The 27,576-nt window shown below is 39.3% G+C and overlaps 1 protein-coding gene across 15 annotated transcripts in view; it reads left to right on the top strand.

The window, feature by feature from the left end:
- Positions 1 to 27,576, top strand: part of LIMCH1 (LIM and calponin homology domains 1) — a 97,718-nt gene that overhangs the window by 38,881 nt on the left and 31,261 nt on the right. For all 15 annotated transcript variants that reach the window (XM_081812998.1, XM_081812994.1, XM_081812995.1 and 12 more), the window contains 6 exons: positions 1,369 to 1,526; positions 1,741 to 2,149; positions 5,487 to 5,705; positions 21,511 to 21,601; positions 22,751 to 22,914; positions 26,465 to 26,570. In XM_081812998.1, the coding sequence (XP_081669124.1) occupies positions 1,369 to 1,526; positions 1,741 to 2,149; positions 5,487 to 5,705; positions 21,511 to 21,601; positions 22,751 to 22,914; positions 26,465 to 26,570 (1,147 nt within the window). The remainder of the gene's footprint in view (positions 1 to 1,368; positions 1,527 to 1,740; positions 2,150 to 5,486; positions 5,706 to 21,510; positions 21,602 to 22,750; positions 22,915 to 26,464; positions 26,571 to 27,576) is intronic.

Genomic DNA, 27,576 nt, shown 5'->3' with positions numbered 1-27,576 from the left:
CCCCTTGGAGCAGGAAGTCAGGTGGGGCGGGTAGACTTGGACTCGAAAGCTAGGCAGGGGAAGGGAGGCCTTCGGGGATTTCAAACAGGGACACAGGAAGTGTGGGAATTAAAGGAAGGTTAATGACAACATGAAAGGTGAAGAGTGAAGGACGCAGACATGTATTGGGCAAGCCCCCTGCTAGAAGGTTGGCCACAGAGGGAGGGGGTGGTGCAGGAGGGAGGCACCTGGCATGGGATGTAGAATAGAAGATGCACTGTCTTTCGAGATGATCTATTGAAATGGGTAATCATGCTGTTGATGGCAACAGTAATCGCCAACATCGAAAGCGTACCGGTCACAGACACTGTTCTAACTGCCTTGCATGTAGGATTTCTTCCGTTTCCTTAGTAACTCAGTGAGCTAGCAACTAGTATCATCCTCCGCTCCACAGATGAGTCCCAGAACAGCTAAGTAACTCGCCCAGAGTCTCACAGCTAGTGAGTAAGGGAGCCAGGGTGAGAACCAGGGAAGGAGGTCTCTGTGGCCTGAGGAGGGCCATGTGATTGTGTGCTGAGAGCGAAGAGCCAGGGCAGGGAAGAGCTTGAAGATGGGGATGACGGGAGGGAGCATGGATTCTTTCCTGTGGTCCTCACAGAGCTCTCTGAGGTAGCCGTTGCGGCCTTGACTGTACCATCAGCCAAAAAAGTTAACGTCTATGAAATGTAGTAATAATCGGGTCTGCCATTTATCGAGCACTTACGATATGGCTGGCACCTCATATGCACTATGTCATTTAACTCTCACGGTAGGCTGGGAAGAGGACATGTCATTGTCATCCTTATTTTAGGGATCAGCAAACTGAGGTGTAGAGAGGCTGACAAACATGCCTGAGATTCCAAAGCATGGAAAAGGTAGTGCTGAGATCCTTTCCCACAGCTGCAATCCCACCCGCCTGACTCCAGCGTCCTGGACGTCCTTATTTCTGCCTTTTGTTCCTTCCCTGAGGAAACTGTGTCTGTCTGTGGTTGATTCCTACCATTCTGTTGTCAGCAAGTCCATTCACAGTGTGCAGGTCATAAATTGGAAAAAATGAAGTTTCTTACCATACCCTGTGAAGCAATACTTTAAAATTTAGCAGCTGACGTGAGATATGCTTGCATAGTTCATATTACCGTGTTTAAATGAATGTGCTGGCCTGCTATGGAGAATGTGGCCATATCTGAATGTTTCCTGCCTTTGAGGCATTCCTGTTCCCACCAGACTTTACGCGGGATTGAGTGGGAATGGCCTCGCATCGTGCTGGGCCCACAGTCAGTGCTCACTCAACTCTGAAGAGTAGAAACAGAATTGTATGCTCTGTCGACCCCTTGTCCCCCACCCCCCTAGGACCTGGCTCGTTGGAAGAGCCGTAGAAGAAGTGCTTCTCAGGACTTAATCAAGAAAGAGGAAGAAAGGAAGAAAATGGAGAAGTTACTGGCTGGAGAGGACAGAACAAGTGAACGAAGGAAAAGCATCAAAACCTACAGAGAAATTGTTCAAGAAAAGTGAGTCCTTTCTGTTGTTGTCTTTTACATGTACAATGATGTCTAGATGTGCTTTTTCTAAAAATCATCAGTTATCACAAGGGTTCTGACGCCCATATTACACACTCCCTGGGCTCCCCCCGTCAGCTCAGCCTTGGCTTCTGCCGAGGTCTTCTTTGCGATTTTTGTGACTGTTGACTCTGTGATTGCTTTCCCTCCCATGCCCATCCTTTAGAGAGCGGAGAGAGAGGGAGTTGCATGAGGCCTATAAGAGCGCACGGTCCCAGGAGGAGGCGGAGGGGATCCTTCAACAGTACATCGAGAGGTTCACCATCAGTGAGGCTGTTCTCGAACGCTTGGAGATGCCAAAAATTCTGGAAAGAAGCCATTCCACAGAGCCAAACTTAACCCCCTTCCTGAACGACCCTAGCCCCATGAAGTACCTGCGGCGACAATCACTGCCCCCACCCAAATTCACTGCCACCGTGGAGACCACCATCGCTCAGACCAGCGTTCTGGATACCAGCATGTCAGCAGGCAGTGGGTCTCCAAGCAAAACCGTCACCCCCAAAGCAGTGCCTATGCTGACACCCAAGCCTTACTCCCAGCCCAAGACCTCTCAAGAGGTTCTGAAGACCTTTAAGGTAGGACGCATTCCTTAAGAGGAGAACCAAAACTGAACCCCAGGTAATCAGTGGAAAGAAGCATCTTGCCCTGAGAAGATGCAATTATGTTTATCAAACAAGAGTGAAATGTATAACCATTTACGATTGTGAAGTTTATGTCTCAGGGGATTTGGTTTGCAAATAGTTAAAGGAGTGAGGTTTATTTCCCAGTTTGATAGAATGGCGTGGTCTCTCTACAGTAGTTCTAACCAACCCTTAATTTAGTAAAACCCTGGGGATCTCCGGCTCTGTGGAGGTATAGCAAACTCCTCAAAACAAAATTGTAATTGCCTTTGGTTTAGGTAGAAGGATATGCAGCCACCTCTTCTTTTTAAAGAATTTGACATCATATCCAAAAAGATGCTACAATTGCAAAAATGGAATAATACAAGAAACACACAGGAACATGGGATGTACTTGATTCTCAGATGAGAGGGAGTTTTAAAAATATTTTTAAAAGGGAAAGAAACTGGATTGTTTCCTGCCAATGAATATGTAAAGTAATGTTCCAGAACCAAAGAACCTATGACAACCAAACATCTTTTTGCTTGCTCACATTCCAGTGTTTTCCCTCACACCACGAGGCAGCACTCGTTCTTTGGCTTAAGCTCTTTTGACTACAAAGAAAACTCAGTTCTCGTTGTCCCTGCACACCACATGGGTTCTTAATAGAAGACAGAGGTGGAATTCATCAGCAGGAGACATGGGCACATGACTATAAAGAAAGTTTGCTTGGCTAAACTAATTGAGCAATGGGATGTCATGTATCTTCCTATTGAATTTCAGAGGGAACCAAACTGTATATACACTTTCTGACTGTTGCTTAAATAACTCGGAATGGATCTTAAAAGTCTGTGCCTTAGGCTTCGATAGAACAAAAGAAGAGTGTCCTGGACATCTCATCTGGGTTGAGTTGAGATGTATGTCCCTCGAAGGGCTGGGGCTGTGTCTTTGTTGTTCACAGCTTTGTCCTGGGAGCCTGGCGTAGGTGCCCAGCACATAGTAGGCACTCAGTAAGTTCTTATCGAATAAATACATGAATTTTTCCTGAGAAAATGAGCTACGCATCATGCAGGCTCACACGTAGATAAGCATGTGCCCAGACATGCCCAGTATCCCACCTAGTACGGCACCAGCTCTCCTTCACCTAGGGCCCATGACCGAGAACCGTCTGTAATGTTTCATGAAGGAAGGTTTGATGTTGAGGTGGCCCACAATGGGGGTAGGGAATACAGTTTACTTAACTTGGTATCTGAGGCATCTGATCAGATAATCCAGATGTCCACTTCCCCTCCTTTATATAAATAGTGCAAGGTGATCATTTAAACAGAAGAATTATGACAGATGACTTGATGGCAAGACTTTGGCCCTGAGGAAACCCTGTCTCTCACCGCTGTGGCAAAACAGTGTAACAGGCGTCACTAAGAGCATTCATGGAGGGGTGCGGAGAAGAACCTGAGTAGAGATCTTTTTAGAGCTGGGGTTCACTCTGGACCACTAATGAGCCCTTGACTCATCACAGGCGTTGATGGTTATCAGCTCCATTCACGGACCCATCACTGAGTGGGTGGACCCCGTTATGGTCAAAGGTAGTATGTGGAAAAGTTGTTACCAGATAATGCCAAGACAGAAACTATGAGGGGTGTGTGTGTGTCTGTGTGTATGTGTGTGTGTTTTCTCATGGGGAGGACAGTGGAGTGAGGGAGACAGAGAATATAGACTTAGTTTCCCAGGACAACAGAATTAAGAGTAAAGGAAAATCAAATGAAATAGTTTAAGGCAGTGTTTTTCTCTTTTTTTAAGATTTTATTTATTTGAGAGAGAGAGAGGTAGTGAGAGAGAGCACAAGCAGTGGGGAGAGGGAGAAGCAGGCTCCCCGCTGAGCAGGAAGCCTGACGCGGGGCTCGATCCCAGGACCCTGGGATCATGACCTGAACTGAAGGCAGACACTTAACCGACTGAGCCACCCAGGCGCCCCTAAGGCAGTGTTTTTCAAAGTGAGAATTGCTACCTGTTGCCGGGTTATGAAATCAGTTTAGCAGCTTGGTATCAGCATTTTTTTTAAATAAAGTAAAATACAAGGGAAAAAAAAGTCTGGTACCTCACACATAATAAAGTAAATATTGTTTTGCAAAACTCCTATTTCAGCTATATTTACGTGGGTGTGCTCAGTTGCGATTTAAGTTTCTTTCCTATGGATCACAGACAATAAATTCTGTAAGCCACAGCTTAAGGTAGATATAACTGATATCTGGCCTTCCATGATTCCTTTTGAAGGATTTTAGAAAGTCTCATAATACTAATAGCTAATATTTACATACATAAAATGTGCCAGATACTGTTCTAAGCTCTGTACATATGTTAATCCATAAAATCCCCCCACAGCACTATCAGGGAGATGCAGTGATTATAAACTTGGTGGTTGGGGAACCTGAGCCCAGAGGATAAGACACTTGTTGAAGATTATGTGGTTTTTAAATGGTAGAGCCAGGATTGAATCCGAGGCTCTCTGAGCTTCCTCCTATAACCACTGTATACATTGCCTCAGACTTCAAGACAGAGAGTTCTAGATGCCGTTCAATAAGCCAGACTAACTAACCACCATTTCTACTCCTCCTTTCTTTCTTTTACCACCTTCCCTAGACATGGGTACAAAACAAAAATATTTTAATGTGTCTGACCTTTTTTCTTGAAAAAATTGGGATTGTAAAATTACCTGGAAATAAGAATTTATTGTGATATAGCATAACATCAGGCCAGAGGCCCTCCATGTTAGCTTGCAAAAATGTATGCATTGCCCCCTTACCACGGGATAAGCTGCAAAAGATTCCTGATCTGAGATATGTTCCACCTAATTTACAGGCTAGCCAGAAAAGAAAAATCTCAAAATTGTGGAATAGCATTCAGAATTTAAATGAAGAAGTACTACAACCCAAGTATGTGGTTATACTTAAAATTCCTTGATTTTCTACACTTTATTTTTTTAATTTTATTTAAAATAAATTAACATATAGTGTATTATTAGTTTCTGAGTCTACACTTTAAAATAAGAGCACATGCCAAGTAAGGTGAACATGAAATTTAATCCAAAGTGAAGGGGCCTGAGAAGATTGATGACCTTTTAAAGAGGCCCTCCGAGAGGTCATTTATAGGATCCCTAATTTCTAGAACCGATGGAAGCATAAAAGAGCCCTTATTTTTTGCTGGACTGTGATTAATAAATGATAATGTTTAACTGTGACTCTAAATGTGTTGTTTTGTTATAGTCGTCCTTTGGGAAATAGCATGTGATTTTTGTTCCTTGTGTTTCTTATAGGTAGATGGGAAGGTCAGCATGAATGGAGAAACGGTTCATGGTGACAAGAAGGAGAAGGAGAAAGAATGTCCCATGGTGGCACCTGCCTCCTCATTAACAAAATCCCAGATGTTTGAAGGTGTGGCCAGAGTGCGTGGGTCCCCAGTGGAGCTCAAACAGGGCAACAGTAGCATTGAGATCAACATAAAGAAGCCAGATTCTGTTCCCCAAGAACTGAGAGTAAGAACATACTTTTCTTTTCCTTTTGGGGATAATTCCACTGTGAAAGAATCTGTTTTTAAAAAGAAGTAGGTCTTGATAACCGTCATTTCTCTCCCTGTGGGTATATTATTTTGCTAAGGCTGCCATGACAAAGTATCACCAACGGAGTGGCTTAACCATCAGAAATGAATTGTCTCATTGTCGTGCTGGCCAGAAGTCCAAAATCAAGGTATTGAGAGGGGTTCCTTCTATTGGCTGTGGGGGAGACTCTTTTCCACGCCTCTCCACTAGTGTCTGGCGGTTAGCTAGCAGTCTCTGGCATTCCTTGGCTTGTGGAAGCATCCCCCTGATCTCTGCCTTCTTTTTCACATGGTCTTCCATCTGTGTACTTGTCTGTGTCCAAGTCTCCCCTTTCTATAAGGACACCAGTCATCCTGGATTAGGGGCCCACTCCACTCCAGGATGACTGCACCTAACGTAACCATTATATCTGCAATGATACGCTTTCCAAGGAAGGTCCCATTCTGAGGTACTAGGAGTTAGGACTTCAACATATGAATTTGGAGTGCTGTGGGGAGACACAATTCAACCCTAACAATGGGGTATAATAGAAGTTGTATTATCACTTATGAATAAGAGAAACTTTTTTTGTCTTCACATTCTTGGTATCTAGTGTTATAGAAAAATAAATACATCTCTAAAATACCTTCCCCCCCTCACCATTTGTTCCCCATCAGACTTGTTAATACAGTGTGAAAATGACTTGTGCCCTAAGAACCTGGCTTTCCATCCTTGACAATATGTATAAAAGGGTATCTATCTTACTAGCTTAAAAACAAACAAACAAAAAAACCCAAAAACATTAAAAGCAATAAAATGTTTTCTTAGCTTAGCCCCTTAAATTCAGAGCAATTGGAAGCAACTATTGAATAGCCAAGCTGAAAAATGTAGGGTGATTCAACAACAGCAGAAGAGAAAACTCAATATTCTATTCTGTTTGCTGGTTTGGGATGTAAAATGGAGTCAGGAAGATTCCACTTTCTTAGATCTCTCACCAGAAGGGCTCATGCTGGTTTTGTGGCTCAGACCCAAACTTCCATGGCCACAGACACAGCCCACGTTTTAGGATGCAAGCTGGACTCTGCACAGCCTCGTTCATCTTCACCATACGCTGATTTCTCCAGTTTTCATTGATAGCGTTTGGATTGGAATTACAAAGGATGGGGGAAACTGTCACGATTCTACCCCCAGAGCCTAGGAAGTTTTGACCCAGAAGGGAACTTGTCTCCTAGCTCCAAGGCTGAGTTAGAAAACCCAGCTAGCCAAACTCACCAGTGGACTGGATCTTATTTTTCTTATCTCTGGAGATACCTTCTTATCTCTTATCTTTTTTCTAATTGTAGTATACTTGACATATCATATCCTGTTAATTTCTGGTGTACATCATAGTGATTCGATATTTTTACACATTACGAATGATCCCCACAATAAGTCTAGTTACCATCCACCACCATACAAAGTTATTATAATATTAACTATATTCCGTATCTGTACATTATATCCCCATGACTTATTTATTTTATAACTGGGAGCTTGTATCTCTTTATCCCCTTTAATGATTTTTGCCTGTCTGCAAACCCCACGCCCCTCTAGTAACAAAGAGTTTGTTTCCATTGTCTATGAGTCTGTTTTGTTTTTCGCTTGTTTTGTTTTTTCGATTCACATATAGTATTTGTCTTTCTCTGTCTGACTTACTTCACTTAGCATATTACCCTCTAGGTCCATCTATGTTGTCACAAATGGCAAGATCTCCTTTTTCATGGCTAAGTGATACTCTGTTGTGTGTGTGTGTGTGTGTATATATATATATATATACACACATACATACCACATCGTATTTATCCATTCATCTATCAGTGAACATGTAGCTGTCCATTGTCACATATCTTGGCTATTGCAAATCATGCTGCAATGAACATAGGGATGCATATATGTCTTTGAATTGGTGTTTTCATTTTCTTTGGATACATATCCAGAAGTGGAATTGTTAGATCATGAGATAGTTCTATTTTTAATTTTCTATCCTGTTTTCCACAGTAGCTGTACCATTTGCATTCCCATCAACAGTGCACAAGGTTTCCCTTTTCTCTACACCCTTGCCAACTCTTATTTTTTGTCTTTTTGATAGTAGCCAATCTGACAGGAGTCCGTCACAATCTCATTGTGATTTGATTTGCATTTCCCTGATGATGAGTGATGTTGAGCATCTTTTCATGTGCGGGTTGGCCATCTGTAGGTCTTCTTTGGGAAAGTATCTATTCAAGTCCTCTGCCCATCTTTAATGGTTTTTTTTATATTAAGTCATGTAAGTTCTTTATATATTTCAGGTAATAACCCCGTATCAGATGTATGACTTACAAATATCTTCTCCCATTCAGTAGGTTGCCTTTTCATTTGTTGATGGTTTCCTTTGCTGTACAAAAGCTTTGCCCTTTGATGTAATCCCCCTTTTTTCAGTTTTAGCTTTTGTTACCTTAGCCTGAGGAGACTGGTCCAAGCAAATACTCCTAAGACAAATGTCAAAGAACTTACTGCCTGTAATTTCTTCTAATATTTTATGGTTTTCAGTATTACATTTAAGCCCCTAATCCATTTTGAATTTATTTTTGTATATGGTGTAAGATAATGGTCCAGTTTCATTCTGGGATTTGTCTTTTGAGGAATAAAATGTGTTTTCTCAGAGGAGTTGAGAGGAGGTAATTATTCCCCATGGTGCTCAAGTCCTATGAAGGAGTTTCAAAGTGGAATAAACCAAAATAATTTCCTCACCATGGTAACATATTTACTGGTCTCCAGGAGCAAAGTTTTGTGATCCAGGCAAATGCCAAGTCTCTCAACGTGGAATTTAATTTCACTTTTCATTTGCATAAATGTTATCATCTCTGGAAGAGTTTTCACTAATTATCATAAGATGAAATATTGAGTTTTGCTACTAGCATGAGAACTTTATTGGTAGAGTCAACATATGCTCTTAATTTTAAATTAGAAGTTTCTATAATTAGACCTTACAGTGCTAGAATTGCTTTTCTGGAACAGTTGGTAGTTATGTTCTTATTTGTCTTTTGCCAGACTTAATAATAAGCATTTCTTAAGTTCCCTTATCAATACCTTTCCATGACTCAGTGTGACTACTAGGGTCACAGGCCCTTTGCACGTACTGTTGAGCACAGCTCTTTCTCATTATACTTTGGAAAAGCAACAGTGTTGGTGCCATGCTTATCCCACGACACTTGCCACATAATAGAGGTGCACAGGGCTTACTTAGGCCCAGCAGATTAATTATAAGAACAAATCCTGAGGGCTGTGCTATCAGGCATGTGTCTACTTTCTATCTCTCACCAGTTCTGCCCTCTGACCATTTTGTTGTTTGAGTTTGGGGGAAACCCTACCCTTGGATGAATAGATTTTATTCCTGATAGAAGTCCTAGTTAGTATAATGCCTAAACTTCCTAAACCAACTATTTAATCTCTCTTGTTCTAAGTTTTTAACCCTTTGGGGAAAAAAAGCTGGTTACCTGTGGCATTTAAGCAGAAGACTCCTAAAACAGAAGAAAAGGGGGTTGGTTTGGTTTTAGAGCAGTATAGCCTCCCTTTAAAAATATACTCATTCTTGATAATGAGTCATATTCTTATTTTTACAATGAGCAAATTTTTTACAAGAATAGCCTGTTCTCTTTTTAATGACAGGTATTTTCCACTTTAATAGTAGTTAAGCTACCTAAAGGCTAAGAGAAAATGGATTGAAATATTTCACATTGATTGCCTATCCCCAAAAGTATCTTGTTTTAAGAGAAGCAAAATTGGATGATCTGAAAGAAATCATGTTACCTCAGAAATGTATAGAGTGTAACAAGAAAAACGCCAAACAAAAGGTGGCCTGGCAGACTTTCTTCCCCTGAACCCGCCTGATCCTGGGCAGTCTCAAGATGCAGGTCCAAACTCTTGGAAAAGCCTGGAGGTCTCTTCCTTTATATATCTCTTATTTGAAAAAACTGCCTAGTTTGGGGGCGCCTGGGTGGCATAGTCGGTTAAGTGTCCGACTCTTGGTTTCGGCTCAGGTCGTGATCTCAGGGTCATGAGATCGAGCCCTGCATCGGGCTCCGTGCTCAGCATGGAGTCTGCTTGAGATTCTTTCTCCTTCTTCCTCTGCCCCGCCCATACGTGCTCTCTCTCTCTCTCTCAAATAAATAAATCTTTAAAAAAAGAGAAGGAAAAAAAAAAAGAAAGAAAGAAACACTGCCTAGTTTGGAGCAATTTCTAGTTCAGAAGCCCTAGTGGTTCTGAATAGGAAGTAGCCTTTATTTACCCTGGCTCAGTACTTCAGGCTCTTGACTCAACTATGGCAGGGACTATGACATATTTTCTGAGTAGGTAACTGCCTGTATATATCTGTTAGACTCTAAGCCAAGGTGGTTGGCTATACTACACAAAATGTTGGCTCATTATTAAAACAGCCTTCATACTCACTTACAACTGAGGACACCAAAAGTTTTCCATTCCGAAGGTGTTATCCCAAGAGTCCTTCGAAAAGAATCTCTTCTCCCAATAAACCTACTCCTCATTTTACTTCCTTCCCCATATTCCAAGAAAAGCATTTCTTGACTGTGTTATAGCCAGTGTCCTCCTGTTGAAGGGGTGGAATGAATTGGTCATGGCAAAATAGGGGGACCAGCCTAAAACAGGGGGTCTGCACCTCAGCACCTCCCAGGGCCTAAGACCAGCTTGGACTCAATGTGCCGTTTTCTCATTCATTTGCCCCATTCTGCAGGGCTGTCAAAGGAATAGTGTTCTTTTTAAATGGTGTCTTTCTTCCAAAAATTGCATTCCCAACAGATACACTCTTTACAGAGGAGTAGCCTCCCCCACCACCAAAATGTCACCGTTGTCCAGGGCGATGGCGGCTGTAGGCAGGAGCGTTCATTCAGACCGTGAGGCAGAGCGGCAGAGGAGGGTGACGGCAAGACTCCAGGAATGGGGGACAGGCTGAGGTTGGGGCGTAAGCCTCTGGGGCCAGCACGACCACTTTTGTGCGATATTACGTCCTCTCTTTGGTTTCTTTCTACCTCACCTTTCTCATTGAAAACTCTTGGGACCATTGCTCTCTCACTTTAGAAATGGATCCTCAATTAAGGTAGGCTTGTTATTATTTTTTTTAATACTTTGGCTGTATCTGTTGATACCAGCAAACTCCAGATCGTCCTCAGCAGAATCATCTTTAAGGTAAATGACACTCTGACAGCAGTTGTCTTGCCGACGGCTGCCTGTTAACCAGTAAGCATGAGTTAAGGACTACTCTCTGCCCCATTTTTGAAATCGAAAACAAAACAAAAAAACCTCATAAACTTGCCAGGAGGGCAGTTTTCATAAAGCAACCAGAAAAGTATATAAAATAAAATTTAATTAAGTGCAAGATAATAGGGTCAGAAGACTAGAGGGATATAGGATTGCAGAGAACAGGTAAGATCATTATAGGTTGGAGTTAGTGGGAAAGGTTTTGTGTGGGATGTGGTTTTGAAACTTGACCTTAAGTGTGGGATTTGCGTTGGAATGGAGCAGTCTATTCTGCATGTTGGGAATAGCAGAAGCAAAGGCTTGGACGGTGGTGAGGAAGCCACAAGAAGATTCCAAGAGGGGGTCACAGGGCTAAGAGGGGATGAGGGCGACTAGGATGCTACATACTCCCAAGCAGAGGGATCCTGTCTCCCGAGGCCTGACCTGGTTATCCCTGAGATAGTTCCCAGCAGAAACCTAACACCTTTTTGTTTTACTTTGCATTTTTAAAATATTGGCTTCTGTAAGAAAATCCTGTCATAGCACAAATCCAGGAATCCAGGATTAGAAAATAAGTTGGAAATTCTTCTTAGCTGATGATGAATGTATCCTGCTCAGTAACCTACAGAGAGATATTTATGTCTCCCTCAAAACTAGTCCAAGTGTTTTCTTGATCCGCTGTGAGTTGTATTTGTATTTGAATCTCTTTTTTCCTCTGTGGTACCAAAAATGAGCCTTTCCTAAAGTACCTAGAGTACTCCATGCAGTAGGTCAAAGATCTAACCCCACCCGAGCCTCAGTTTATATTAAAGACAAAGATAATAATAGTATATGCATCTGATGGTTAGTGTGAGAATTCCTGTCTCGAGAGCACTTGTCAGACTCCCAGGCAGAGGTGCCCTTAAGTTATTTTTAATATGGTCATACAACAAATGGGAGAAAGTTACGATATATTGTTCAGAAGCCCCGAAAAGTGGTAGGTATAAAGTTTCTCAGGTTAAAGCAAGATCATCAAAATCGCCGTCTTGCACAGCTGTGAATTTCAAACAAATGGGATGAATTTCTTGTCATCGTCCAGCTCAGCTTGTCAGTCTTCCCCGCTGTAATTCACTAAGACACATGCAGATGTGAACAGCTTTTTCCAGAAGATGATTGCCCTGCAGATGTTCCTGTGGTGCTTCCTCAGCTCTTTCTGCTCCTCCTGTTATTCCCTCTTTCCCAATTCTGGCTTCCCTCTGCCACCCAGACCCTGCTGACCAGCTCCCGCTCACCAGCTCGACCCAGGTGATGTCATGCAGGGCCCCATGCTGGCCGGCCCCTTCCTACCAGATCTGTGACAATTCTCCCCCCTTGACCAAGGGCCAGACTTCTCTAGTAGGTTTCTAAACTATTTCATCTGCTTTTCTCAAGCTAAGTGACAAGGTAGGTCTGGTTTTTCAACCTTGATAATATTAGCTCTAGGCCTTCCTCTTGAAAATTCAGTACTTTACGAATGTTGTCTGATCCAGGAAAACAGACAATCAGATCTTTCTTGAAACATTTCATTTTGCAGTGAGAGCCGGGGGAAGGCATTTGAGTAGGTGCTATTTTCCTTACAACTGAGACCAACTGCAAATTCCTTTCAGATGTCAAATGTCAACAGGCACTTCTTGAGAAACTGTTTTTCTCCATCTAGAAGTAATTGTAAGAGTGTTAAATTATAAGTCATTAAAGATATTTAGGTAAAGAAGCATTTACAGATGATACATCAGAGACAGTACAAAAAAAATCCAATCTAGCCCATCTTACCTGGACCAGAGCCTCACATTGTGGGTTCGAAAAGTTTAGGCAAAAAGAAAAAGTCTACGGAATAGAGAGTCTGATTCTCCATGTAGATCCTCTTTCTCCCCGTGAAAATAGATACTCCGAGGTATAAAAGTGAAAGGAGAAACACATGCATGGCATATGTGACACCTGAGTCATGGTGCCAAGACATAAATAGACCGATTTTCCAGGCTTCTGTCCAGAGAAGTTATTCGAGACCGAAGCCAGGAAATCACTCAGTCACAGAATAGAAGCTCAGGAAAGGACGTTGGGTATCACATCTTCCAACCCATGGAAGTTAAATGATCAGCCCAACTTCTCATCATTCTTCCGTCCTGGAAACAGGACCACCCAAGCTCTGGGTCTCAGGACGGTTCCCGCACTCCTGCTTTGTATTTCCAATTGCTTTTCCAGTGTCGCTCTTGGGCCAGCCCACCAATGAGATCCTTGTTAGAATGAGCAGCCAGATGCTAGGTAGATTTTGTGGCTAGACCAGGTTTCCCTCAGGCCAGGAACCTGCCACCTCCCCTCTGTGGCCTCACGGCTAAGTCTGGTACCTGAGCCAGTTTGGATCGTGTTCTCAGTCAAGGAGAAGCCAACTCCTGGCTTGGGCCCCTGTAACCTGTCTGTGCTTTCATTTACTCAGGGCCAGGGATCTGTGCTTATTTACTTGTTGTCATTCTTGAGACAGTGTTACCCATCGGAGAAGGGAAGGCATCTCCCTGTTTAGCTGAAACCAAAGGAAAGTATGGGTCAGAAAGTGCATTTTCTGTAGATGTTTAGGATTTTCTGTAGAGGTTTGTTTTAGGCAAATTTCTGAGTCCATCAGGTTAAAACTGCCAATTTTGAACTCATTTCCTTTGAAGTCGTGATGTGAGTACAAAAATAACAAACCTTCAAATGCAAGTGCCAGACACAAGTTAATTAAACTGTCCTTGGGGATTTCCCTTGATTACATACACAGTTGACTCTTACGGTTTGAACCGCATGGGTCCACTTATACGTGGACTTTTTTCAATATATACAGTACTGTATGTATTTTCCTTATGATTTTCGTAGTAACATTTTCTTTTCTCTAGTTCTCTTACTTTATTTTAAGAATATGTATAGAATACATATAAGACACAAGATATCTGTTAATTGACTGATCATGTTATCGGTGAGGTTTCTGGTCATTAATAGACCATTAGTAGTTAAGTTTTGAGGAGTCAAAAGTTACACTTGAATTTTTGACTGTGCGGAGGGGTTAGTGCCCCTAACCCCACCTTTGCTCAAGAGTCAGCTGTACTCTATACATATTGCAGAACACAGAAAAGTACAAAGAAAATATAAAGTGCATACTGCTTCCAGCCACTCAGAAATTGATACTAAGATTTATTTTTTAAATGTGTATCCTTCTCTTTTTTCTCAGTGCATATAAAATATTTTTTTTTTTTAAGATTTTTTTTATTTATTTGAGAGAGAGAGAGAGCACAAGAGGGGGGAGGGTCAGAGGGAGAAGCAGACTCCCTGCCGAGCAGGGAGCCCGATGCGGGACTCGATCCCGGGACTCCAGGATCATGACCTGAGCCGAAGGCAGTCGCTTAACCAACTGAGCCACCCAGGCACCCTAAAATATTTTTTAAATGGGCTCATGTTATTCAGATTGGGTCATAGCTTGCTTTTTCTCTTAATTTACCCTGAATATTTTGCTAGCTAATAGCCTGATTTGGGTGACTCGTATGTATTTAAAGTAAGCTTGAGAGTATAAATTCCATAAACAATGCATAGAATCTTTGCTTACCTAGCATCGATTACATATCTGCTCTATGCTAGCTACTGTGCTGCATGCATCCCGGGCCCCTCAGAACCTGGGCTGGGTGGAAAGCCCCAAGATGGGGGTGGTGAATGGGGGCAGTCTGGTCTCAAGCTGCCCTCAGAAGTGGAGACTTCGCTAGATTGCCTCCTGTTCTGAGAGACTCCAGAGAGTTCTTATCTTTTGTAGAACAAATGGATGAGGAGTAGAATGGATAACGAAGAAAGGGAATGGAAAAGGCAGTTTGAACCATTTCAGCAATAAACTTGGGGGGGGCGCCTGGGTGGCTCAGTCGTTAAGCTTCTGCCTTCAGCTCAGGTCGTGATCCCAGGGTCCTGGGATCGAGCCCCGCATCGGGCTCCCTGCTCAGCGGGAAGCCTGCTTCTCCCCCTCCCACTCTCCCTGCTTGTGTTCCCTCTCTCGCTGTGTCTCTCTCTGTCAAATAAATAAAATCTTTAAAAAATAAATAAATAAAAATAAACTTGGGGACTCTCAGGTTCTTATATTGCGTCTTAACAATCAAAACCTTTAAATACCTGGAGACGATGTAGAGGTGGGTGGGAGTCCAAACCCAGATGACAGGAGTGCTGAGGTTACCAGCACCGGGTATGGTTCCCACCTTCCCTGCCTACTAGCAGTGACCCCAGGAAGCTAGCAGGAAGCCACGTAGCTTCCTGGGCCTCAGTTTCCTCACCTGTATGAAAAGAATCATCTTGATACATACCTTATAAGCTTGCTGTAAGCATCAAGTGAGATAATCCATGTCAGGTGCCCCAACAGCGCTGAGTCATGGTAAATGCAGGAAGTATCGAAGGTGGCTACAGTCACTACCCTTTAAAGCATCATTTTAAGGGAAAATAAATAGGGTCATCGGGTAGCTCAGTGTTTGAGTGGTAAGCCATATAGAAAGGCACTCAGAAATCTGTGAATTCTTGGAAATGGAAATGCTCCATTAGTCATGCATAAGTAAAATCTTACTGGAATGTGATGTGTTCGTAAAATAATCCTTAGTGAGTAGTGCTTGAGGATTTTGTCTCCTTTGCATTATAAATTATGTCTAAAGGACTTCATGAATTATTCCCTTCATTCCAAGTGGCACACTTTCCACATTTGAATGTACCTAAACCAGTATGTATCTTACAATCAACAGTGTGTCATATTTAACAGTGTGTTTTCTTTCTTAGTAATACCTAAAATAATACAACTTAGAATTGATGGCATCCAAGATTTAAGAAATTATGCCCATTTCTTTGTTCATTTTTGAAGTGGGGAGGCTTTTGCCCAGTTATTGTAGTTATTTATTTTGTTTCTAGTAATTGGAAACCTAGTGTTCTCAAAAGCATTATTCATCAATATTTAAATCTGCAAATTTGTTTTCCAACCTCAGATAGTTTTCTATAATCTAATCAATTGGGGGAACAACCTAAAAAATCAGTATTTCTGATAGTATTTTATATATGGACATCATAAAACAAAACTACTATCACATACTAATATTTCTATGTGTGTGGTGGGGGAGTATGTTGAATTATAAAATCTAAATTATTCTTTTGTAATGCTAGGCTGATTGATCTTCAAATGCTGCTATTATGTCAGTCATTCATATAACAATGTAAACACACACACACAACATGTACATATAACATATATAATAAAAGAGACTTTATTTAACTATTTCCACTCATTAAAGTCTCTTTAAAGGGATTCAACTCAGGCTTGTTAATATATTTAAAGTTAATTATATAAAGTTAATATATTTAAAGTTATATTATTTGATGAAATCAAATAATATAAATATGATGCTTGTTTCCAGCCTAGGGTTTTAAAAGTATATTTTAATTTAATATTATGTTCTTCCAGAGTTGATACATGGTAAACTATCACTAGAAAATGCCCATCTAATTATGAGGAGTTCAAAATCACGCCATCCTCCGAAAGAAAAAACACATTTTTGCTACTAGATGCTATTGTAAAATCTCTTAGAAGCTTGGAAGCCTTGTTGCCTGAAGTTTCTTTGTGCTTTTTTTAATCTTAGATAATTTGCAAGCAATTTTTATTTATTTTTTACAGTGTTTATTTTTCCAATTTTGTTATTGTGGTAAAATACATGTAACATAAAATTTACTATCTTAAGCATTTTTATGTGTACACTTGAGTGGTATTAAGCACATTCATAACTGCAACCATCACCACCATCCATCTCCAGAACTCTTTTCATCTTGCAAAACCAAAACTACCCATTAAACAATAACTCCCCACGATCCCCTCCCCACCAGACCCTAGCAACAACCACTCTCCTTTTTTTCCCTTCCCCTTTCCCCCCCATACCCCAGCCTGTGGTAACTGCCACTCTACTCTCTGTTACTACAAGTTCAGCTTTTTAAATTTTATTTTTTTAGATTCCACATATAACTGAGATCATGCAATATTTGTCTTTCTATGTCCGGCTTATTTCACTTAGCATAATGTTCTCCAGGTTCATCCATGTTGCAAATGGCAGGATTTCCTTCTTTCTTATGGCTCAGTAATATTCCATTGTGTCTGTGTCTTTGTGTGTTCATATGTTTAGGTAGATAAGAGATAGATATTTATTTGTATACAGATACACATTATACATACACCAATGATATATTTGTATATAATATTAATATTTATATATCATCACATTTTTTATGTATTTCATTATACATATAATGTAATATTTAAATATCACATTTTCTTTATCCATTCATCCATCAACCTTTATTTAAGTTGTTTCCATATCTTGGCTGTTGTGAATAATGCTGCAATGAACATGGGAGTGCAGGTAGCTCTTTACGATACTGATTTCGTTTTCTTTAGATATATACCTAGAAGTGAAATTGCTAGATCATATGATAGTTCTATTTTAAAGTTTTTCTTATTTTTAATTTTTTTGAAGATCCTCCACACCATTTTCCACAATGGCTGTACCAACTTACATTCCCACCATCAGTATACAAGAATTCACTTTTCTCCACATCCTTGACAACACTTGTTACCTTTGACTTTTTAGTAATAGCCATCCCTAACAGATGTGAGGTGATATCTCATTGTGGTTTTGATTTCCCTGATAATTAGTGATGTTGAGCATATTTTCAAATACCTGTTTAACTATTTTTAATTGGTTTATTTGCTTTTTTTTTGCTGTAGGGTTGTAAGAGTGTGTAAGAGTGCCTTATGTATTTTGGAGTTAATTCCTTATTGGATATATGATTTGTAAATATTTTTCCCACTCTATAGATTACCCTTTCATTCTTTTTTTTTTTTTAAAGGTTTTATTTATTTATCTGAGAGAGAGAATGGGAGACAGAGAGCATGAGAGGGGGAGGGTCCGAGGGAGAAGCAGACTCCCTGCTGAGCAGGGAGCCCAATGTGGGACTCGATCCCGGGACTCCAGGATCATGACCTGAGCCGAAGGCAGTCGCTTAACCAACTGAGCCACCCAGGTGCCCCAGATTACCCTTTCATTCTGTTAACTGTTTCCTCTGCTGTGAAGAAACTTTTTAGTCTGTTGTTTATTTTTGCTTTTGTTGCCTCTGCTTTTGGTGTCAAATCCAAAAAATCATTGCCGAGACCAATGCCAAGGAGGTTTTCTGCTGCTTTCTTATAGGAGTTTTGCAGTTCTAAGTCTTCATCCCATTTAGACATTGATTTTTGTGTATGGTGTATGATAAATATCAAATTTCATTCTTTCATATGTAGAGATCCAGTTTTCCCAACATCATTTATTGAAGAAATCCTTTACCCATTTTATGTGTTCTTGGTGCCCTTGTCAAAAATTAGTTGACTATAAAAGTGTGGGTTGATTTCTGGGCTCTCTATTCTATTCCATTGATCTATGTGCCTGTTTTTATGACAGTACCATACTGTTTTGATTACTGTAGCTTCCTAATATAATTTGAAATCAAGAAGTATGGTGCCTCCAGCTTTGCTCTTCTTGCTCAAGATTGCTTTAGCTATTTGGGGTCTTCTGTAGTTCCATATGAATTTTAGGGTTTTTTAAAAATTTCTGTGAATAATGCCATTGGAATTTTGATAGGGATTACATTGAATCTGTAAATTGCTTTGGGTACTATGGACATTTTAACAATATTAATTCTTCCAATCCATGAACACAAGCTATCTTTCTACTTACTTGTATCTTCTTCGATTCCTTCATCAATGTTAGTTTTTAGTGTACAGATATCTCACCTTGGTTAAAGTTATTTCTACAATGTTATTGTAAATGGGATGGTTTTCTTCTTTTTTGGATAGTTGTATATTGATTTTGTAACCTGCAACTTTACTGAATTCATTTATTAGTTTTAACAGTTTTTTGGTGGAACCTTTAGCATTTTCTGTATATAAGAGCATGTCCTCTGCAAACAAATAATTTTTCTTTGTCCTTTCCTATTTGGATGCCTTTTATTTCTTTTTCTTGCCTAATTGCTCTGGCTAGGACTTCCAGTACTATGTTGAATATAAGTGGAGAGAGTGGGCACCCTGTGGAGGAAAGGCTTTGAGCTTTTTACCAGTAAATATAATGTTAGTTATGAGCATGTCAAATATGACCTTTATTATGTTTAGTTACATTCTTCTATACCTAATTTGTTGAGAGCTTTTATCATGAAAAGAGGTTAAATTTTGTCAAATGCTTTTTCTGCATCTGTTGAGATGAGCATATGATTTTTATCCTTCATTTTATTAATATGGTGTATCACATTTTTTGACTTGCATATGTTGAACAATTCTTACATTTTCTCATAAAGTTTCTTTGTTTTTATAGAATTCAATAACAATTTCCACCAATATATTAACTATAAAGGGCTTTTGGGTTAGTTGAAAGACAAATTTTGATTTATGAGTAAAATATATATACTTATAAGACACCAATAAATTCATAGCTTTTTGAGAACCCATGGGGATATTTTATAAAGTATTTAATTATGCCTTTGCTGAAACCAATTTTAATATTTATCTTAAAACCTTTTAAGATGTATTAAGTATTTCAAACATATTTTAAAAATTCAACTTTAGCTCTTTATAATAAGACACCATTACTAAAAAACATAATAGTCATTAATTTGTTCTCTTTGGTTGTTGAGGTATATTCTAGCCAGTATTTAATCATCCTTCCCATTACTTTTATCAAGCTACTACTATAATATTAGTGGAAGAATTTTGGAATTACTCTGGAATCAGTTGGCTCCCATCTAAAAGATAATGTAAAATTAGATTGATTTTGTTTTCTGAATCAGAAGCAATAGTCATCGGGGAACATTTTGGAATACAGAAAATATATTTATAAAGAAGAAGAAGTCATCCAAAATTTAAGCACATTAAGAATAATCACTTAATATTTTAGTATATTTACTGTATTTTATAGACTTTTTATATATGTATTATCAGGTGTATTTGTGTATAAATATAGCATATTCAAAGTTTAACATGTGTAGGCATCATCCTGGATATACAGTTTACATTTTCTGACTTAACATTAAATAATAAGTATTTTCACATGTCATTTATTGTTTAATACCATTTTTTATGACTGCATAACATTTCCTTCTATGGACATACCAAAATTCATTCAACCATTCTCCAATTGTTGGACATTTAGGTTGTTCCAAATTTTTTTAATGTTATAAATTTTAGGAAGTATAAAACAGATAAGTTGAAGTACTTCTGAAAGAGAGGAACACAGGCATAAAAGTGATTAACTGAAGTACTATTGAAAGAGATGAATATCATGGTAATGTGCCAAGTGGATTAAACAGCAAGATCCAAATCAGAGAGACCCCTTAGTGGAAGAACATGGATCAACTCAGGCCCTAACTTATAGAAACAGAAAGGAAGAGATGGATATGAAAACTATTATGTTAGAACCTTGGCAGGACTTGGCAAATGATGGGCAATCATGAGATATGAGTCAGGAAACACTTCAGAGTTTAATTTGTGTCCTGGGGAGAACTAATGTCATAAACAGAAATTGTGAGATTTGGAGAAGGGGCTTATTTGAAGGTAACTTTTAGCATGTTGAGTGTGAGTCATTTACCATGACACCAATGTGTCAGACTGAAGCTCTGATGGACACTCGGGCTAGAGATGAAAGTACAATTCATAAATGGGTAGAGAGCATAATGGTGAATGCATGAGAATAACTGATACATTTGTGGGTGATTCAGGACAGGTGATGGAAAATGGTTGGAGAGAGAGAATGAGAAATCAGGTAAGAGAGAGTTCTTGAGAGCCCAGAGAGAAAGCGAACATCAAGAATGAAATCCATAGTGCTAGGAGTCAGAGGCATCTGTGCTGAAGACAAGCTACTGAAAGGTTAATTATAACCTTAAAAAAATTTTTTTTCACTGGTGATATGACTCTAAGCCAACTTTAAAGGCATTTGGGAGCAAGTAGGTAGTGACTATGATTTTGAAAATTCAGTGGTGATGGGAAGGGAAAAGTAGAGTGTGCGTCTGAGGCAGTCAGAGGAGGTTGGGAGGTGGTGGGAGCATGTGATCTCATATTGCCCCTCTTCTCCTTCATGGACTGTCTCCTTCCAGCCAATCCAGCTTTTCACCCTAAGGCTACTTAGGAAATGGAAAAAGTATGAATTCATATAGGCACCTTACCTCATTGGCCTAAAAATAACTATTCAGGAAGAAAGAAAAAAAAAAAAGGAAAGGAAAGGAAAGAGAGGAAGGAAGAAAGGAAAAGAAAGAAAAAGGGAAAGGAAGGAAGGAAAAGAAAGGAAGGAAGGAGGGAAGGAAGGAAAAAGAAAGGAAGAGGAAAGAAAGGAGGGAAGGAAGGAAATAAAGAAAGAAAGAAACCTTTTACCTTTTAGAACTTTCAAAGAGATAATTTATTCAAAGGGAAAAAAAATCTTTTTCTTTTCAGGCAACCACTGAGGAAACCGAACCGAACAGTCAAGAGGATGAGAATGATGGCGAAAAAACACAGAAAGGGAATACGGAAGTTGCTTCATCAGGTTTGTTCCCTGACAAACTAGTTTTAAGGTAGATCATGATAACTGTTAAGCTACAATGAAAACAGTCAAGAATTTCTCCCACTGAGCCATAAAAAAGTAGCTAAGCAAGGCTCTGTAACTGGTGTGATTGTGCTGCCACCTAGAGGCTTCCTGGGGAAATCCTGACCGTACGATTTATCTTGCTGTAGAAACAGGAGCCCATTCTTTTTTGCTACTGTGGTATTTTTTTGTTTTTTTGAAAGTATATCTCCATCATCATAAAAGTTATATTTCCCCAAATAAATGGTGCTAAAAACTGAGGGTCCTATTTTAACACACAGAACATCATTAGATAAGATATAAATCAAAATATATCATAACATAGACACTAAAATGAAAAAGCTGGTGAATAGTTTTAAAATAATAAAGTAATGCCAGCAATATGGACAGTGAGTATGAATAGAGACCCACTGTTCCCTAAAGTAATGTTTCTCAATACTTTTAACACATTTCTTCTTTTGGCAAACCTCCTACCCTCTTCTAAATGCCAAATTATTTTAAAATAAATGGCATTACTAAAAATTTTAGCATGTGCTTTTTCAAACTAGATTGCACCTCCACATCTTGATATGCCCCCTCACTTCAGACTATACCTAATTCTTCCTTATATATCAGAGAACACTTTATTTTCACTGTCTTATGTGTACCACACAATCCTTAACACATTCTAATTATGAAAATGTACTGTTTCAAAGGAGCATTGAAATATGAAAGACAGACTCAGGCTGCCACTCAGTCATTTGGATAGAAACTATCTTTAAATGTTCTCCCACCCAACCCACCTACCATTATATTTTGTGTCAGCATTTTGTCTCATGTAGTGTTATTCATGGGGAAACAGTGACTCTTTCTAAGAACTTAAATTCTCCATAGTGGGGTCCTTTGATGTATTTTGCATTGTGTGATTTTTTTTTTCTTTTTTATGTCTTGGAAGAGCCTAGACAATTCTGGCATCTTAGGCTCTTTAATACCTCTCATCACCCTGCAATCCAACTCCTTATGGCCCTGGGCAGGATATGTACTCAATGGACTTCGTGGCATCGCAGGATAAATGATCCTTTATATGGTTCTCTTCTTCTTTTTTGTTTCTGAACGTAACTCCATTTTCAGAACCTCAGCATTTTACAACAACGGTGACTCGATCCAGCCCGACTGTGCCCTTTGTGGAGTTTTCCTCCAGCCCCCAACTGAAGGACGATATGCCAGAAGAAAAAGACCAGAAGAAACTGGAAAATGAGATGAGTGGAAAGGTGGAGTTGGTGCTGTCACAAAAGGTAATGTACATGGTGGACTAAAGCAGTTCAATCCAAAATCAATGCGGCTTCGTATTGCAGCTCACTTATAACGTGAATGGAGATAAGTGGCGCTTGTTCATAATGAAGATTTATTTTTTTCTCCGAATCGATTCCTGTCTTCAATCTGTATTTTTTTTCTAAATACAAATATACTACATGTCCATTGTAAAACAATGTAAATGCATATAGAAAGATGTATGCACTAGGTAGGTCATGTCGGGTGCTCGGGCAGACCACCATAGACTGGGTGGCTTGTAAACACCAGAAATTTATTTCTCACAGCTCTGGAGGCTGGAAGTCCAAGACCAAGGTATCTGGTGAGAATCCACTTCCTGGCTCACGGATCACTGTCTTGCAGTGTCCTCACTTGGTGGGTGGGGTGAGGGAGGTCTCTTGAGTCTCTTTTATAAGGGCACAAATCACCTACCAAAGGCACCACTTCCTAATACCACCACCTTGAGGGTTAGGATTTCAACATGAATTTTGGGAGGCCACAAACATTCAGTCTGGAGCTATACATTTTTTTTAACTTGTATTTATAGTAACGTGCATACAAATGTAACAAATCTATCAAGTACTATATGTAAACATGTAAAAAATAATATATAAATTTAAAAGAATAGAAATAGAGCAATAGAGAGAAAAAGTCACTGAAACTTACCTCTATTAGTAACCACTGATATATATCTTTTAAATTTTATTTTAAATAAGTTTGAATTATGAAGAATTACATACATTTAAAAGAAAAATGGAATATAAGTTCTAAAGCTTTGAAGTTAGGTGTTAGTTTCCTGTGCGTGAGGTTGCTTATTTGCAGCTTACGAAATATTCTCTTTCCAATATTTACCTGTTTTATAACAGTGGTACTTCTGATGCCTCTGGACTTGCATAACAAGGAAACTAGAAAATTATTATTCTGATATAATGAGTTTTAATGTCTTATTTTTATTAAATTTCTTCCTTGCTTGGAGTCTCATCTCATTCATATTAATTTGGTTTGTTTTCAGGCCCAGTCTAAAAGTCTTCATCATTTATGCCAGTTCCTCTCAACCTTGGCTACCCTTTAGAGTTTAAAAATACCAAGCATGTTCCATAGAAAATAAATCAGAATCGCTGGGGGCAGCGCATCTGTATTTCTCAGTGCTGCCCAGGTGATTCCAGTAGGCCACCAAGATAGAGAACCATGGACTTGCACACTGGCATACTGTATGTGGTGATATCCCAAATTTAAAAATTAACCCTAGATTGGGATATCACTTTAGAGTGAAAAATTGGCCAAGTCTCGTTCCAGTTCCTCCGCCGTTTACTCAGCGTGTATTGACTGTGCGCCTACTAGAAGCCAGGCCCTGTAGCAGACGTTGGATGTTCAACAGTGAATACCCAGCCCCTGACCTTAAGGAGCTGACAGTGCTATATCCTTGGTAGAGCCTCAAAAATGCCTTTGGGGGATTTCAGTCTCCAGTTATTCCCCATTTTTATACATAAAGGATTAAAGAACGGTCTAGACGTCTAAAGGGAGGAACTGGAATGTCGGAAGACATTGGGGGCAGGCAGGATTTCCCACCTTTGCAGAATTTTGCCTTGTCCCCATTACACTCATAGCCATTGTTTATTATTCTTCCAAATGGACTTGTCCCCCCACTTAGATCTAAACTGAAAGGAAAACTATCATTGCTAGAAAGTATTTTTTTTTTAAAAGAAACAAAGCAAACACAATAACTAAAGAGCATTCATCTGCGTAGCTCATCCGTGTGGTCCATCTTTGGGCCACGAGTGTCATGTCAACCATACTATGGAAAAAATTGTTTTCAGGGGTCCTTTACTTTGTGTGTGTGCGGACCCTTTGGCATCTGGTAAACAGTATGCTCAAGATAATATTTTTAAAGCATAAAATACAGGAGATCACCATGTTTTCCTTGGTATCAAATGATATCAAGTATATACACCCCCTAAATTCTGTTCTGTGGACTCCAGGTTAAGAATCTCTACTAGTTGGTTGGCAAATGGAATAATGGTCTTAGAACCCAATGCTTTTCTTACACCATATGAATCCCTCCCCTCTTTTTTCCCTACTGTGGAGTTAGTTCTTAGAAAAAGAGAGAGAGGTGATCACTATTTTAACAGCTTTTGTTTTCTGACTTCACTTGAGAGTGTTACCTTTATCAAACAAAGTGCCCATGCACACAGGCTGATCTTTTTACATAATGGTGATTTTGAGCATTTCTGCTATTAACATTCATTTACAACTGAGCATTACTGAAACATTTTTGTCGGACTCAACTAAGGAGGAAATGGTATGGGGTTAAAATTTGGGTTAAAATGGTATGGGGTTGTCAACTTCAGTAAATCTAAGCTTTAGTTTTTGCTGCATGTTTAACGTTGAAGTTCATTTGGACATCCGGTTGACCTCTGTAATATGGAATGAAGTGATTAACTCTATTTTCTTCAGGATTCCATTAGGGTTGAATGTATTATTCATAAATAAAAATAAAATTTTACCAAAAAGAAATTACAGACATTAAATCATCCTGAAAACCAAATCACAGATCAGCTTATGGTAAAACAAGCACTCTAATAGCCTAAATTGCCCTGTTGGCTATCAAATTAATCTGTTGGGAACATAGCCACCAGCCAGAGTGAATCTGAGAAAGCCCTGTAAGCAGCTGAAAGGACATGAACTGATACAACCACGCCCCTCTTTCAGATCTCTGCTCAGAATCTACTGACTTATTTTAGACATCAGTTTGGTAATCTGGTCTTTCAGCAGTCATTTGATTGGAAGCAACAAATCAGAAGGAGGGTTGGCCATTCAGATTGGGGGAAAACAAAATAAAACTAAACAGCAATAACAAGAAAAAATCTATTTCTACAAAGCAAACATAAGAATTTTTAATGCCATAATTTTGGAACTATTTACTGTAAGGACAAGTGGTCTAACATGCCTCAAAAATCTCCTGATGGCATCATTGCTATGACTCTAGTTGATAATAGTTATTTATAATGCTTCTTTGTCAATAGGCAAAATATATTGTCTTTAATGTGCTTCGTGTAAGTTTTTGGGAGGGCTCTGTAGTGTCTCGAGAATAATGTCCATTAGAAAGTGATATTATCTTAATATTCAGCACTTACATAGTAAGATCTTTTTTCTTTATCTTATGTGGAACATCTCACTTCCTAACATTACAAAATCAGTATTATGTAGTATCAGGAAGGGAATATGTGATTGATCAATCAGAAAATGTGACAGAGTGATGTCCAATCCCAAAGATGGAATATTATCTTCTGGGTTTGGAGAAGAGTGATCATCATATTTTTATGCTCCAGTTTGATTTCTCTGAAAAAGTTGGCCTCTGTATTAATGTAGAAAACACAAAGGGGTTTTGGGGAAAGGGCGAACATTTCCATTTAAAAGTTAAATATCTGGTTTGTTGACTTCTGTAATAGTCATGAGTCCTTTAATTTTTATTTCACCTGTGCATTTTTTAATGGACAATACTTGTAACATTTCTGTCTTTTGCCCATGATCCAGGTGGTAAAGCCCAAATCACCAGAACCAGAAGCAACCCTGACGTATCCATTTCTGGACAAAATGTCTGAAACCAACCAATTACATTTGCCAAACCTCTATTCTCAAGGTAAAAAGAAAGAAGTGTTTTATTTTAGCTCTATATGTGCTGTTGGGCTCATCTATAGTAAAATTTTCTTTATTTCATTTTATCTATTTAATTCAAATTCAATTAATTAACATATAGTGTATTATTAGTTTCAGAGGTAGAGTTTAGTGATTCTTTCACTCATATGTGGAATTTAAGAAACAAAAAAGAGGAATCCTAAGGGAAAGGAGGGAAAAATAAGACAAAATCAGAGAGGGAGACAAACCAACTAAAATATTCTTTATTTTAAAGGAAGATTACTTCCTTTATGTTAACATCCCATTAGCCATGATGTTTGCAAGAGTCCATGGTGGCTGAATTAAATTACTTCAGAGTGGAAATCTGGGGTTGCATTCTCTATTTGGCCCAGCCAGGAACCCAGCAGCCAAAACTATTTTGCCAGCCAGGCACTGTACGCCCAATAGGGCCTCCAAAAGTGATACCTTACAATAATTTTATTGGTTCCAAAATGTTTTTTAAAATTACAAACTAAAAAATAGCTTTAATAAAAAGTTTATCATCCTAATATTATGTCAACTTCATTAATTGTTAATTATCTCATCTTTATAAAATATTCATTTAATCTGACAATTTGACTTTTTAGAAGAAAATTAGATTTTATTACCTCATAATAATTCCTGGGTGTGCATGATTACTGAGAAATAATTTACAATCATAAATTAAACATGTTCTGCAAATTCCCCAGGAACCCCTTAGGCCATGTATAGGTTGTGAATTCACCCCTTTATTCTTTAAAAGTCCCATTTGAATACCTTTATCCTTTTTTTTTTTTTTTTTAAGATTTTATTTATTTGGCAGAGAGAGACACAGCGAGAGAGGGAACACAAGCAGGGGGAGTGGGAGAGGGAGAAGCAGGCTTCCCGCCAAGCAGGGAGCCCAATGCGGGGCCCTGGGATCATGACCTGAGCCGAAGGCAGACGCTTAACGACTGAACCACCCAAGCGCCCCTGAATGCCTTTATCCGTAT

The sequence above is a fragment of the Leptonychotes weddellii genome, chromosome 2 (assembly GCF_054177405.1).
Source record: "Leptonychotes weddellii isolate Sample4059 chromosome 2, ASM5417740v2, whole genome shotgun sequence".
Taxonomy (NCBI): domain Eukaryota; kingdom Metazoa; phylum Chordata; class Mammalia; order Carnivora; family Phocidae; genus Leptonychotes; species Leptonychotes weddellii.
This window is presented reverse-complemented; position numbering and strand designations above follow the sequence as displayed.